The sequence below is a fragment of the Microtus pennsylvanicus genome, chromosome 13 (assembly GCF_037038515.1).
Source record: "Microtus pennsylvanicus isolate mMicPen1 chromosome 13, mMicPen1.hap1, whole genome shotgun sequence".
Lineage (NCBI taxonomy): Eukaryota > Metazoa > Chordata > Mammalia > Rodentia > Cricetidae > Microtus > Microtus pennsylvanicus.
In genome coordinates, this window is record NC_134591.1 from 83,017,982 (window position 1) to 83,031,636 (window position 13,655).

The following is a 13,655-nucleotide window of genomic DNA, read 5'->3' on the forward strand; positions in this document are numbered from 1 at the left end:
CGCCCTGCCTCCCGCGCGCGGCGCCCCCGACGGCCCCGAAGCTGCACCGCTGCGCGCCCCGCCTTGCCCACCGTCGGGCGCCGCGCGCGCTCACCCGCCGTAGTGCGCCTTCAGACGGACGCGGCCGCCGCTCCCGTCCATCTTGGGGTCCGTCCTGCTGGGCATGGCGCGATCTGCCGGCCGCCGTCAGCGCCGCGTCCAGGGCGCTCAGGCCATGGCTAGCGGCCCCCCACGCAGGGCCGGGTTGCCAGGCGGGGCGGACGGCGGAACGCGGAAGGGAGCGCGCAGCGCGGGACCGACGGCGCCGGCCGCGCCAACTCCGCGGAACTTGGGCGGCGCGCGGGGCGGGGGGCGCGCTGGGCAGGGGCGGAACCTGGCCGTCCCGACGGCCAATCCACGGGGGCAGGCGGCACCTGTGGCCAATGGGAGCTCCTCGGGGCCACCACCTGAGCCAATCCTCGGGGGGCCGCACGGCCCGGCCCAATGATGAGCGCGCAGGACGGACTACCTGTCGGGCGGAGCGCGGCCACCTGCGGCCAATGGGAGCGCGCGCGGTGTGGCTTTGCCCGGCAACTGGCGGCGACCTGTGTAGCCCGGGGACTGTCGGGCCCCCGGGCGCCGCGCTTCTGAGTCTCCCGGGGCTGTGGTGCCGAAGAGCCGGGCAAACTTGTTAGAAGTGCAACTTGTCCGGCGCTCTCAGGCCCTCGACGTGTGAACTCCGCGGGGTCCCCGAGGCTGCGAGAAGCTGAGCGCCTGGTGGCGATGCGAGCTGGTCTGACTCTCCGGTTCTAGCCCGCGACTGCAGCGGCATCCCGCGTCCCGGCCAAGGGAAGGCTGCCTGCACTCGCTGCCTCTGCTCTAGCTCGCTTCTCTGCAGACAGATCTGGACAATCGTAAGGCATTCGTACTCCTTCGCGCTTTACATTCCACATGTGAGCCTGGTTCTCCTTGGTGCCAGGCACTGGGGTGACCCTGAAGGGCGGGGGGGAAAAACAAAAACACAAACCCGCAGCCGCCCTGATCTTGGATCCTGTGTTCTCCCTAGAAGACACCCGTTGGCAGCCTGCTGGTCGTCTACTTCAAGCGCTCACCCCCACCCCCCAAGACGGGATTTCTCTGGCTGTCCAGGAACTCACTCTGTAGACCAGGAGGGTCTCCAACTCAGAGATCCGAGTGCTGGGATTAAAGGAGTGCTCCACCACCTCCCGGCTTCAAGTGCTTTTTTTTTTAAAGGGGGGTGGAGCACACCCGTGATCCCAGCATTAGGAAAGCTGAGACAGGAAGACCTGGAGCCATAGGCCAGCCTGGTGTGTCTCAGATAATTAAAAAACAACAACAAAAGAAAACCTTGTAGCCTCTAAATGACTTCTCCATAACCTCTGTATAGACGCCTGCCAGCGCTGTGTACCCTGCTTATCGTCACCCCATCTCTGCTTTCTTTAGGACCCTTGCTTCACCCCACTTTCACTACCGACTCCAAGGCTATACATGTAACTGTCAGTTCTCAACTTAAAAAACAGTTATGAGCCAGCCTCTCTCTGTGCAGCCCAGGCTCTCGAGTGAGCTCTCAGACACCGGTTTATTTTAGCGTTGGGAACTGAACCTAGGACCTTGCACTTGTTAGGCAAGTGCTCTGCCATCAGCTACCTCCTTTGATTGCCTTTCGACTTCTTGGTTGTTTTTTTTTTAAAGATTTATCTTTATTTTATGTGTGTGCAGATTGTTTGCAGTGTGTGTCTCCATGAGTATTTGCACAGCTCATAGATGTAGAAATGGGGATTGGGCCCACCCTGGAACTGGAGTTACAGACAATTGTGAGGTGCTGTGTGGGCGTGGGAATCAAACTCAGGTCCTCTGCAAGAACAGCCCATGCTGGTGACCGCTGAGCCATCACTGAAGCTCCTCAACCCTTATTTTATTTATTTATTTTTGAGACGGCATCTCACTAAACCGCCTGGGCCAGCGCTGGACCGTCTGTGCCTCAATCTTCCAAGAAGCTAAAATGACAGGTCTGGTCTGGGTTTTGCTGCTCAGACTGTTTCTTACTTTTTTTTATTTGTTTGTTTTTTGAGACAAGCTTTCTCTGTGTAGCCCTGGCTGTCCTAGAGCTCGCCCAGTAGATCAGGGTTGTCTGAAACTCAGAGATCTATCTGCCTGCCCCTGCCTCTCAAGTGCTGGAATTAAAGGTGTGCTCTACCATGCCCAGTTCACCTTTGACAGCCACAGACAGCCACTGGGTGCTGTTCTCCCCTCTCTTGCTGGGTGTTCCCGTGGTCTCTCCAGGCACCTGACACCCAGTGTACCGAGTGGGATTTCTGGGACCGCGTGGGCCCCAGGGCCACAGGTTCCACCTGCCAAGGGAGGACAGGGTTACCACCAGTTTCCACAGATACCAGACCACACCAGGCACCGTGTAGTAAAATGGCAGGCTTCAAGAACTCCCTCCAGGGTGGGTAGGGTGTGGAGGTGACCCCAGGAGCAGACAGAGGAGACTGCCTGGGCAGGTGAGGGCAGATCCTTTCCGACCCACCTCCTACAGTTTCTGTGGTTCTCCAAATTTCTACAGACACCGTGTACTGCCATAGTCACAAACACAGACTGTTTCCCAAATGAAGAGGGTCAGCTGGTTGTAAAAATATAAATAGATTTTTACAGATTCGGTGTCGAAGAAGGTGGGTTAGCCAACTGAAGTCCCTTCCCCACAGCATTGGTAGGTGGGGTAGGTGGGGACACTCCCATCTCTTGGGACCAGCTTATGGAAGGTTTCTATTGCTCCATGACCACAAAACTTGGGAAGGAAAGGGTTTATTTTGCTTACATGTCCCTGTAACAGTTAATCATTGAAAGCAGTCAGGTCAGGAACTCAAACAGAGAAGGAACCTGGAGGAAGGAGCTGCTACAGAGGCCAGGGAGTTCTGCTTACTGGCTTGCTCAGACTGCTTACTGTAAGCAGACCGACCAGCCCAGGGGTGGCACCGCCCACCTCACTAATTAAGAAAATGTCCTTCAGGCCAGCATACCGCCCAATCTTCTGGAGGCAATTTCTCAGTTGAGGTGCCCTCCCCTCAGAAGACTACAGCTTGTGTTAAGTTGACATAAAACCAGCCAGTACAGAGGAACCGAGTAGACACTTCCAGGTGTGGAGAAGGGAAAGGACCGGTGTCCTCCAGAGAGTTAAGTGAGGGTTCCTCCCTGGAAGGCGTGGTTTTACCAGGCCCAGGCTCCCGTCTGGGTCTCTGTGTCTGAGTCTCCTGGAGCCCGTGGGGGAGGGGAAGCATTGCTCACCCTTCCAGATGTGAGGCTGACCTGAGTGGGGTGTGTGTCTGGCGGGGACCCACCTGCTACAGGAAGGGCCCAGAGCAGCTGATGACAGGCGCTGGGCCCTCAGCTGCGGGAGGCAGCTCAGCAGATGTTTCCGTTCTTTGTCAGGGATGTGGAGACACCGACAGAAGTGACAACACCCACTGCGTTCACTTGGTATCGCTTGAGGTCCCAGTAAGCGCCAAAAGCTGTGCGGTCATAGGTCAGCATTGTCCCCTCGTGCAACCCGCATGCCAGTAGACACACACACACACACACATGCACCGTCAGTTCTGTGGGACTGGAGCTGCGGCTCAGCAAAAAAGGTGGTTTGTCACACAGTCATGAGGACCGCACCCACGTTACAAACTGGCCGTCCAGAAGCTCTGCAAGAAAGGCAGACGCAGGAGGAAGCACCGAGGCTTGCTGGTTTTCAGCCCAGCACATGGCCAGGGGTTCCTTTCCACTGTTGTGATACACCATGACCGAAAGCAACTTGGGGAGGAGAGTTTATTTGGTTTAGATTTTGTCCAAAGTCAGAGTCCAGCGTGGAAGTTGATCCAGGTAGGAGCCTAAAGAAAGCGTGGAGGGAACCTGCCCTTCTGACTCTCTCTGTTTGCTTTCAGACACACCCCAAGGCCACCTGCCCAGGATGGCACCTCCCACAGTGGGTTGGCCTCTTCTGCACCAATCTTTAGTCAAGAAAATGTCCCACACCCTGAGGGCAGTGGGGGGTACTGTCCTGGTGCTCACCTTTAATCCAGAGGCAGGCAGATGTCTGAGTTACAGACCAGTCTGGTCTACAGAGGGAATTCCAGGACAGCAGGGTCTACACAGAAAAACCCTGGCTCAAAAAAAAAAAAAAGTCCATCAAATGACTCAAGCGTTGTCAAGTTGACCGAAAACCAACACACACAAATAAACTCACACATAAGTAAACAAATAGATGGCAGGGCCGGGTGTGGTGTGCACACCTTTGAGCTCTGGGGCAGAGGCAGGCAGTTCTCTGTGAATTCAAGGTCAGCCTGGTCTACAGAATGAATTCCGGGACAGAGAATCCAGGACAGAGAATCCCTGTCTCAAAAACCCTAAATATATAAATAAATTGATCACAGCTCTGTTGGGTGGGAGGCAAGGCCCTGGAAAAGGCTGGCATGGAAACCTAACAGTGTTTTGCAGGGGAAGGACATCGTAGACAAGCAAAAGCCCGTGACCCTGGGAATGGGGGCGGGGGATACTGGGATAACCAAGTCTGTGGAAGCAGTGGGGAAGAGGAGGACAGGGAGTGGATGAAATGGTTGGGGAGCACATCAGAAGTTCTATGTGTCCAAACACGGCTTTGCCTGAACTTTGCGTTTTGTCTACACTGCTAGCGATTAGAGACAAAAGTTTCTGTTTACCAGGTCCTTCCTGTCCACCACTGGCAAGTGTAGTACCAAGAGTTTCCAGAAGAGGGCAGAGGAGGGACACAGCTGAGGAAGGGCCTGGCTCTTTGTTCCTTACCCCATCCTGGTGCTGGCCTAGGAGATGGGGTACGGTGTCCCTACTTCCTCAGTGACCACATCTCCGGCTGATTGGCCTCCCGACACTGCCATGTGAGCGTTGGGTGTCCGTCCCCACCCAATCCTACTTCTTCACGTTCCAGACCTGTAGGATGTCTCCTTCGGTCCTGTCTCTCCAGCCATCCACCCTTCCGATGGTGTGCTAATCATCCCCGAGTTTATTGTTTTGTTGTGGTTTTTAAATCTATAGTCTGCTAAGACAGACCTCTTGGTGCAAGCCCGCAATCCCCACCTGTTTAGGAGGCTGAGACAGGAACACTGAGTGTTCCAGGCAGCCCAGACAGCAGAGTGAGTTTGAAGACAAACTGGACAACTTAAGACCCTGGCCGTGACTCAGAACACTGAACATGTGGGGCAGGAGACGTAGCCCTGTGGCAGAGTGCTTGGCTCTCATGATGAGGCCCTAAGCTCAACTGTATGATTATCAATAATACCACAAGAAGCAAAATAATTTTTGCTCTTTTGATTTAAATAGTATTTTGGCTTTTATTAACTACGTTACCAGAAATTTATTCTATTAAAACCCTCCCAGAAATCGTTGCAAAGAATTATCCTATAGCCTTATACTTAATACCCAAACTGTAAATGTAATACTGTTCTTTGGGGACGTAGCTCTGTCGGTAGAATGCTGAGAATGCAGACAGCCCAGGCTTCAACCCCGAGCACGGCATAAACCGGGCATGGCTGGGCACACCTGTAGTTCTGGCTCCAGGATGCACTGTGAGACCCCAAGAGGCCAACTGCTAGGTGTATCTCACATAGAGAGGGCTGGCAACACACTTGCTGAAAAAAGTAGGCCAGCGCCAGGTGCAGTGGTAACTGCCTTAATCCTAGCACTCAGGAGGCAGAGACAGACAGATCTCCAGGACTTCAAGGCCAGCCTTGTCTACAAAGTGAGTTCCAGAACAGCCAAGGCTCTTATACAACCTATGGAAAAGAAAAAAAAGAAAGAAAAGAAGGAAGGAAGAAAGAGAGAAAGAAAAGATAAGCCAGTGCAATATGGAATCTGAAACAAAAAAAATGTTCACAAATTGAGAAACCCAAATAAAGTGTGTCCTTAATAGCACGGAATGTTAAGTGTTTCGTACTGATAAGCATGCCACGGCTATGTGAGATATTAATATAGGGCCTTGTGGTCAAAGGATGAGCAGGAACCCTGTGTATCTTACAACTCTCCAAATTAAATTATGTAATCAATCCTTTATATTTTTTTCATTCGTTTATTGTGCGTGTAGCGTGGGCTGGTGTGCGCCTGTAACACTGCACATGTGGAGGTTAAAAGACAACCCGTGGGGATCCATTCTCTCCTTCCGCCATGGAGACCAGGGATGGAGATCAGGTGGTCAGGTTTGGTGGCAAGCACCTTTACCCTCCGAACCATCGCAACACCGGCCCTGGTTTTGTGTAATTCTCTAAGTAAAACTATTTTTCATAAAAATAAAAATCCATGGGCACTAGAGCCCATGGCACTGAGTGTACACATGTTCCTGTGTGTGTGTGCGTGTGTGTTGTGCACAGGCATGCGTGCGCACACTCTGTATCTGGATATTTTAAGTGTGGGTGATGCTAGGCCAGCAGAGGCAGAAGAGCTAAGAAAAGTTGTGGGTTTCTGGGTCAGAAGCCAGAGAGAGGGAAGCCAGGTAAAGGGACAGAGGATTGTGCAGTAACAGCAAACCAGAGCCTTCCCACATCCTTGCCAGCCAAACTCAAAAGAGGCCCAGGCTGCTGTCTAGGGCCATGCACCGGGCACAATTATGAGTCCCTTCCCACCAGAGCCTCAGCGTCTCCCTGGGACGTGGAGTCATGACTTTATTCTGTAGGCCTGCGAGGACTTTATTCTGTAGGCCTGCAAGGCTCTGTACTTGTTTCCTGCCATGTGTTCCCAGGGTACAGGTAAGGTCTGAGAGGCGCTGGACCTGCTCCAGGGTCACATGGCTACAGAAGGCAGAGCTGAGCCTGAGGTCCCGGCAAGACACACAGTGCAAACACATGTACTCTCTTGTTTTTCTCTACCTGGGCACAGGTGCTCCTGCCTTGAGGCCTGCTTGGGACCAGGACCCAAGCCCGAGGTTAGGGGCATAGTCAGAGCGTATGAACAGAAAGGACTACTGTGTTGCACCAGTCTGGAGGGCTCTGAGAACAGACTGGGTCCCACTGCACCTTCCTGAGGACTGGGGTTATTTAAGACCCAGTGGAGGATGAGGGGGCTCTGCCAGAACCATGTCACCATGGCAATGACGGCAACAGAGCCAGAACCGCAAGCACTATTTTAGCCCCGTGAAAAGAGAGTCAAATTAACTCCAACAATCACAGGAGACGCTAAAAGGTTTCACAGCCCTCGGCCCGAGCCCCTTAATGGCTTTATGCAACCTGAGCTCCGGGGGCCTGTACATTAAGCTGCTGGGGTCAGTGGGGTGGACATCAGCTAAGCTGAGCTCGGGCCCAGAATGTGTGTGAACCGTCCCTGGGTCAGGCTGGCAAGCTGTAGACTGACAGACAGCCAAACATTGTCCAGCAGGTCCTCTGGTCCGGCAGGGCCGTGGGAGGGGAGAAGCCCCACTCCCCTGCTCCCTACCAGGGACTAGTTTCATAAAGCAAGTTGACAGAGGCAGCAGAACCTAAGCAGCACCCATGTCATCTTTCTGATAGCACCACCCTGGGGGCTGGGCTCAAGGAAAGACCTGAAAGTGCAGACAGCAACACTTGTACCGTGTGTTGCCTGCAAATTTCTGTGATGGCCGGGGGGGGGGGGGGAGAAGGGGCTATGGGGGGGGTCGTGGCAAACAGCAAAGGGGAGCCCAAAGCTGCCATGGACTTCACTTGGCCAGTGGCCTCTGACCTTTGAGATGGAAGGTTGCACGTTTGGACGCATCAACCCACCGCCACATGCGGCCCTGGCCCAGGCAGGAACTACCCTGCCAGGATATAAGGAGGCATGCCCCTGCTGGGTGGCACTGGCTCCAGCAACCTAGCAGATGGAGGAGAAGTTGCCACTCTGCAGGGAGGCTCCAGACCGAGGCCTTGCAGCTTGGCTGTGTCCAGCTGTCTTACTCTTTGCAGAGAGAAGCTCAAGATCTCATACCACCAAAGGTCAGGAGCCTCCCAGGGGCAGGGCCTGCGGACTTCCCTTACCTTTCCGCGGACAGGGTGGCCCCGTGAGCACCAGGAACGCAGATTCCTTTGCACCCTCAGACATGGCAGCCGTGGGGCCATCCCAGGCATATGAATTCAGGGCTCCCACACCCCAACCCCAACCAAGGAGGCTGCAAGGAACTTTGTGTCTTTGGGCTGTTGAGGGTAAGATACGGAGTAAGTTCCTGAACAAGGGGTTAATGGCCTCTTGTAAATGAGGGGCACACGCAGACATGACACTCATCTAACATGGACAGAGGGGCAGGAGAGAGGAGCCAGATGGACCAGAGTCCTTCCTGCCACGTGGTCAGGAGTTACCCCAACCTCCCCGGGCCTTGAGTTCCTCACATGTGGTGTGGGGGCTATTCTATCTCATCTGCAGTAGGTAAGCCTGCCAGGCACAGGGCCCTGTCCGCTCCACGCCAGAAGACCATCTTGCTGCATCTCTTCCCAGAGGCTACTGGCTCTTAAAAAGGAGACTTGAGCCAACTAACAGATAGAATTGGTATCCACTGAGCGGCAGCGAGAGACAGACAATGTCCTAGATGCTACGAGGAAGAAGCCATATTGCATGGTTTTATGGGAAATGCTGATTTCCTGTTGTAACAAAATGTTTGAAAAAAAAATCAACTTTTTTTTTTCACACAGAATCTCATTGTGTAGTCCAGGGTAGCCTGGAACTCACTATGGAACAGTTATTAGCACACTATGTTAGAAACATAGATGGACATATACTTTGATATCTTTCCTCATGTCTGAACATACTGAATAACTAATAAATTCATGAGTTATGTTGATTTTTGGGTATAATTTGCTAAGTAGTCCTGATTTCCCTTGATAGCTGGCCGTTAGCAAACAGAGTCTTTATCTAACTAAATTACTAATATTAACTCCCAGGTAAAAAAATACAAATCATATAGTAAATCTTTTTGTGGATGCACAGATGCACGCACACGCACGCGCGCACACACACACGCACACACACAAGCTATAAAAGGTTTAAAAAGGTAATGACAGAGCTCAAAGGGTCCCAACAGTTCTTACTGGTGGCAAAGGCCTAAGACTCAGACACACGTAGCATCTCTGTGAATTAGATAATGAACTCCTTAGAGAGCTGCTGGAGACCCTGCCGCAGAGACAGACCTCAGGGTCGCAGGTTTGATTCCAGCCTTAAGGGTGGCTAGACCTGCAGAAGTGAGGGGCAGGACCATGGAAGACACGGAAGTTAAAAATCAGTGAACATGCAAAAGGACAGAAGTGGGTTCAGACAGATGACTGGGCAATCGAACAGATGGCAAACTGAGAAGGTTGTGTTAGCAGCAAGAGCCAAGCTGAAGACCCTGGGACAGCTGAGCGTCCTCTGCTGATGGTCCACTAGATGAGCAGGTGACTAGTATGTGGGGGTGGTCATTGCCGTTGCAATCTGAGACGTCCTGCCCTTTACAGGTCCCCAGTGAGGATGCTGCACCCTCCCTCAACATAGTACATTTGACAAGTTACCAGGGTTGGTTTTTCTGTTACGATTTTAATATGCCTGTATGCTCATGTGGTCTAGTTTGCTTTGGTGAATGTTTAGGGTGATACCATGTTTACTTTTAGGAATAAGTTTGTTGTGAAAAATTATTTCAAGGTGTGTTCCATTTGTTTATGCTCTGGAGCATTTGTTTAACGATGTGAAGCCGTGACTCTAAAACACCTGATGGTCTAATAAAGAGCAGGAGCAAGGATAGGTGGGGCTGGCAGGCAGAGAGAATGGGAGGAGAACTCTGGGAGAAGTAGGAGCAAGAGAACAAGGAGAGGAGAACGTTGGGGGCCACACAGCCAGCCACGGAGTCAGAGTGAAAGTAAGATTACAGAAGTAAGAAAAGGGAAAAGCCCAGCGGCAAAGGATAGATGGGATAATTCAAGTTAAGAAAAGCCGGCTAGAAACAAGCCAAACTAAGGCCAGGCATTTATAAGAAAGACTAAGATTTACTCCGAGTGTGATTATTTGGGAGCTGGGTGATGGACCCCCCAAATAGTCCAAAGAGCCAAAAGAGTAAAAAAGCAAACAACATACGTTACCAGTTTTTGCCTCTTGGCTGGTGACAGACAGGTGGTGCTTACACACACAGTGAGTTACGGTGTGAAGCTACAGTCAAACTGAAGTCGAATGCTGCTTGTACAACAAGTCTCTCAGGGTAAGGCACAGCTTGAAAACAAAACATAAAAAACAAACCGGAGTTTTATACAGCGTGGAGCAGTGGTCCGATCTCAACAGAAACACAGAATGGCTTCCAGCTCTTAGCTTCAATCCTCAGTCCTCCTGCCTCTGTCTCCTGAGGTGTTACAAACCATGCCTGGCCAGGAAGGTGGGGAGCAAAGGAGATTTATTGTGGCTCACAGCATCAGAGGTTTCAGGTCGCGGTTGCTTGATCCCATTGCTTTGGGCCCATATAGCAGGGCAGAGCAGAGAGCATGGTACAGCAAAGTTCTTCTTTTATAGCACCCAGCACACTGAGAGAGACGGATAGAGCACAACCCCAGCAACCAGCAGCCTCATTTCCTTCCAGTAGATCCGCCTGCCTCTGCCTCCCGAGTGCTGGGATTAAAGGCGTGCACTACCACCGCCCGGCTCTGGAGACTCTTGAGCTAAGATGGATGGTCCCTGAAGTAGCTCCAAGCCACCAGGGAGTTGATACACACTAGTGCAAGGATAACAAGGATCCCTACCAGTAGAACCTGAGGTGATTTATGCCAGACAGTCTACAGAGCCTTCCTTCCTTCCCTGAGGCTGATGCTCTTGCCAACTATGATCTCAGGGACGCATGAAGGTCAGAAAGCTCTCCAGGATCTTTAAAGAAACTCTGGCAGCCAGACACCAGACAGTGCTGAAAATCAGGCCCAAGAACTAGTCATAAGGGTTGTTGACCCCAGAGGAGCCCTGTGTTTTTGGTTGATGGGTCTCCAGGTGGAATCAGACCCAAAGAATCCAGCTGACTTGGCCTCAATGGTAGAGGAGAGGAAGTTCCCCAGTCTGAAGTCCCCACAAATGCCCTGCTTGATGATGTCTGTTGCCTGGGCCAGCTACAGCTGCCTAATAAAGAACTACAGACCTGCTACAACAGAAACGGAGCACAAGCAAGCTGGCCTCGAACTCAGAGACATCTGCCGCTTTCTCCCAAGTGCTGGGCCACCTGGCTAGGGCTTTGAACTTTTCATCCCTCTGCCTCAGCCTCCTGGATAGTTGGAACTGTCAGTCTCTGCCACCAGAGGCCAAAGAGGTCATGTTCCTCTTTCTGCCGCTGTCATAGCTGCGTCAACAATCTAGGATAAGGTGGCTGTAGTGAGGAGATGAAAGGAATTCTGGGGGACCCAGTGTCCATGCTTGTGGGGATTATCTTGATTAGATTAACTGATATGGGAAGATCCATCTTAAATGTGGGGAGGACCACTCCTTGGGCTTGCAGTCCTAGTCCTGAACTGAATGAAAATAGAAACAGACTGGGCACATGAATCAATTGCTCTCTGCTTCCTGAGTGTGAATATAGCTTGGTAAGCCAGCTTCCCCTCCTGACATCACGCCTTTGCTCCCCTTTGCTACGTCTTTCCTCACGTGAAAACGGGCTGTAACACTCCACAACTGTGAGCCAAATGATCCCACCATCCCTGCTTAAGCTGGTTTTTGCCAGAATCTTTTATCACAGCAACAGAGGGGGTAACTAGTTCAAGAGAAGACTTGGCCGTCTTAGAGAAGGACCCCCATGATACCTCCCCACATACATGATGAGGATCCTCCAAAGCCTTTCTGTGATGCCCTTTGTCAGAATGTGTCCTGTGGAGAGGTCACCTGAAATCCAAAGGGTCCGAGTTGACCCAAAATGTTGTTGCTGTCTGAATTCCGAGTGACAGATGGGGTCCTTGCCCATGTCTGTCTCATTGTCAACCTGAGAGGTCAGATCCTGGTTTCCAGTATACTTCGGTTAGCATAAGCCTGTTGTTGTCCCCCGCCCCCCAACAAAAATCTACAGTAGAAGAAGCCAAGCCGGAGTCCCTGTGGTTTGGGGGTTAACATGAGAGACTCACAGAGGCTGGGAAGAGAAAGTCTGGAAGTGAGAGGACTCACTACTCAAGCTTCTGTATGTAGACAGTTGCCCAACAACTGACGTACGGTCAAGGTGACCAAGGCCAGCTCCTGGAAGGGCACATGTCACCACATCAGAGGCACCTAAGCCTTGAGAAGAGCTCCCCAGGAGTAGGTGGGAAGGGGACCCATTCATCCAGGCACGGCCTCACTCCACGGCACTGCTGTAGCTGAGGGGTAGCTGAGCTCATCTCATCAGCCCCCCATTGTCTTTTGGGGTGGCTGTTGTTACAGTGTCAGCTACAACCTTGCCGTCAGTCATAGATGGGTTTAAGGTGCCTAAGTACACGCGAGCATTATTAGGAGGTGGGTTGCCGAGGATCCTGAGGCGGTGCCTGGCTCAAGCAGCAGCTGAGGGGGGCAGATCTTGCTTTCTGGTAGTGGCCCATTGGGGACGCTCACTCAGCTTGTAAGCTTCGGGTTCCTGGGAGCAGTCATTCACTGGTGGTGGCCAGGGATGAAGGATGGGTGCCCTGTGGCTCACTGTGCTACTCACTGCCCTGGGTCATAAAGCACACTCCAGCTTTTCCTCTTCCCCTTTCTCCCCCGACATTATATTCCATGTCTCCTGCTTCTGGGGTTGCCATCTGCACTGAGCTGAACAACTTCCCCTTAGAATTCTTCAAACCCAGAACCTCAGAATGTGACTTCTTTGGCTTTTTGCAGATATACAGTTATGTTTAAAATGAACCATACTCAAGAACGGAAACTCTTAAGTCCAGTGGCAGGTGTTTGTGCAAGAAAGAAGGGACAGAAATAAACCATGGGTTGACGGATACAGAGGTCAGGGTGATAAATCTTAAAACCAAGGGGTGCAGGCAGCAGGGAAGCAGAGGGAGGTCAGGGTAGATGCTTCCCTGGAGCCAAGCCTACCTACGCCTAGGTTCAGGACTTTGGGCCTCCATGGCTCTGATAGAACAGGCTTGTAGCCCAGAAAACAGATACCCTGACTCCAGACTTGTCTCAGCTCTGCTTCAGAGGAATATACCAGAAGTCAGCCCTCTACGTGGGCTCCTTCTGATACCCTGCATGTCTGCCCCCTCACTAGGAGAAGGGCAGGATTGGATCCTTGAGCCTGGCTCTTGTCCAATCCTTGCTGCCAGAGGACTCTGTCTCCTGACATCCAGCCCCCACTTAGCTCCATCAGCCTCCAGCCTGATTCAAAGCATGCCCTCCAGCCTGGGGCAGAGGAAGAGGCCCTCCCTGCCAGGATGAAAAGCCTCCTGCCCGTCACCTGTCCTTTGTCCCCGGTGCCATTGCAGGCAGGAGGCACTGACATCCTCCCTCCAAGCTGGCTCTTCTCAGCTGCAGCCCTTGATCCACCCCAGCCTTCCGTCAGCTCCTGTCCTCACCACCGGAACAGAGGCTGGCGTTTGAAAGGCATCAGTCTCTCTTGTCCTTCCGCCTGCCCTGTAAACATGTGGGCAGAAATAGCAGCCTGCAGGCTGGAGGGAGTGGTTGCTGGTTGCAGAATCAGGCGAAGGCTGCTGCCCGGGTGGGCCTGGCTGCGTGGGAGCCCAAGGCAATCGCAAAGGCCG

The 13,655-nt window shown here is 52.5% G+C and overlaps 1 protein-coding gene across 1 annotated transcript in view; it reads right to left on the reverse strand.

The window, feature by feature from the left end:
- The window catches only part of Prkcz (protein kinase C zeta), a 109,603-nt gene extending 109,317 nt beyond the window's left edge, over positions 1-286 (reverse strand). Inside the window, exon 1 of the mRNA XM_075947120.1 lies at positions 95-286. Within this exon, the coding sequence (XP_075803235.1) occupies positions 95-165 (71 nt within the window). The 5' untranslated portion in view covers positions 166-286. The remainder of the gene's footprint in view (positions 1-94) is intronic.
- Between the last annotated feature and the right edge of the window lie 13,369 nt (positions 287-13,655).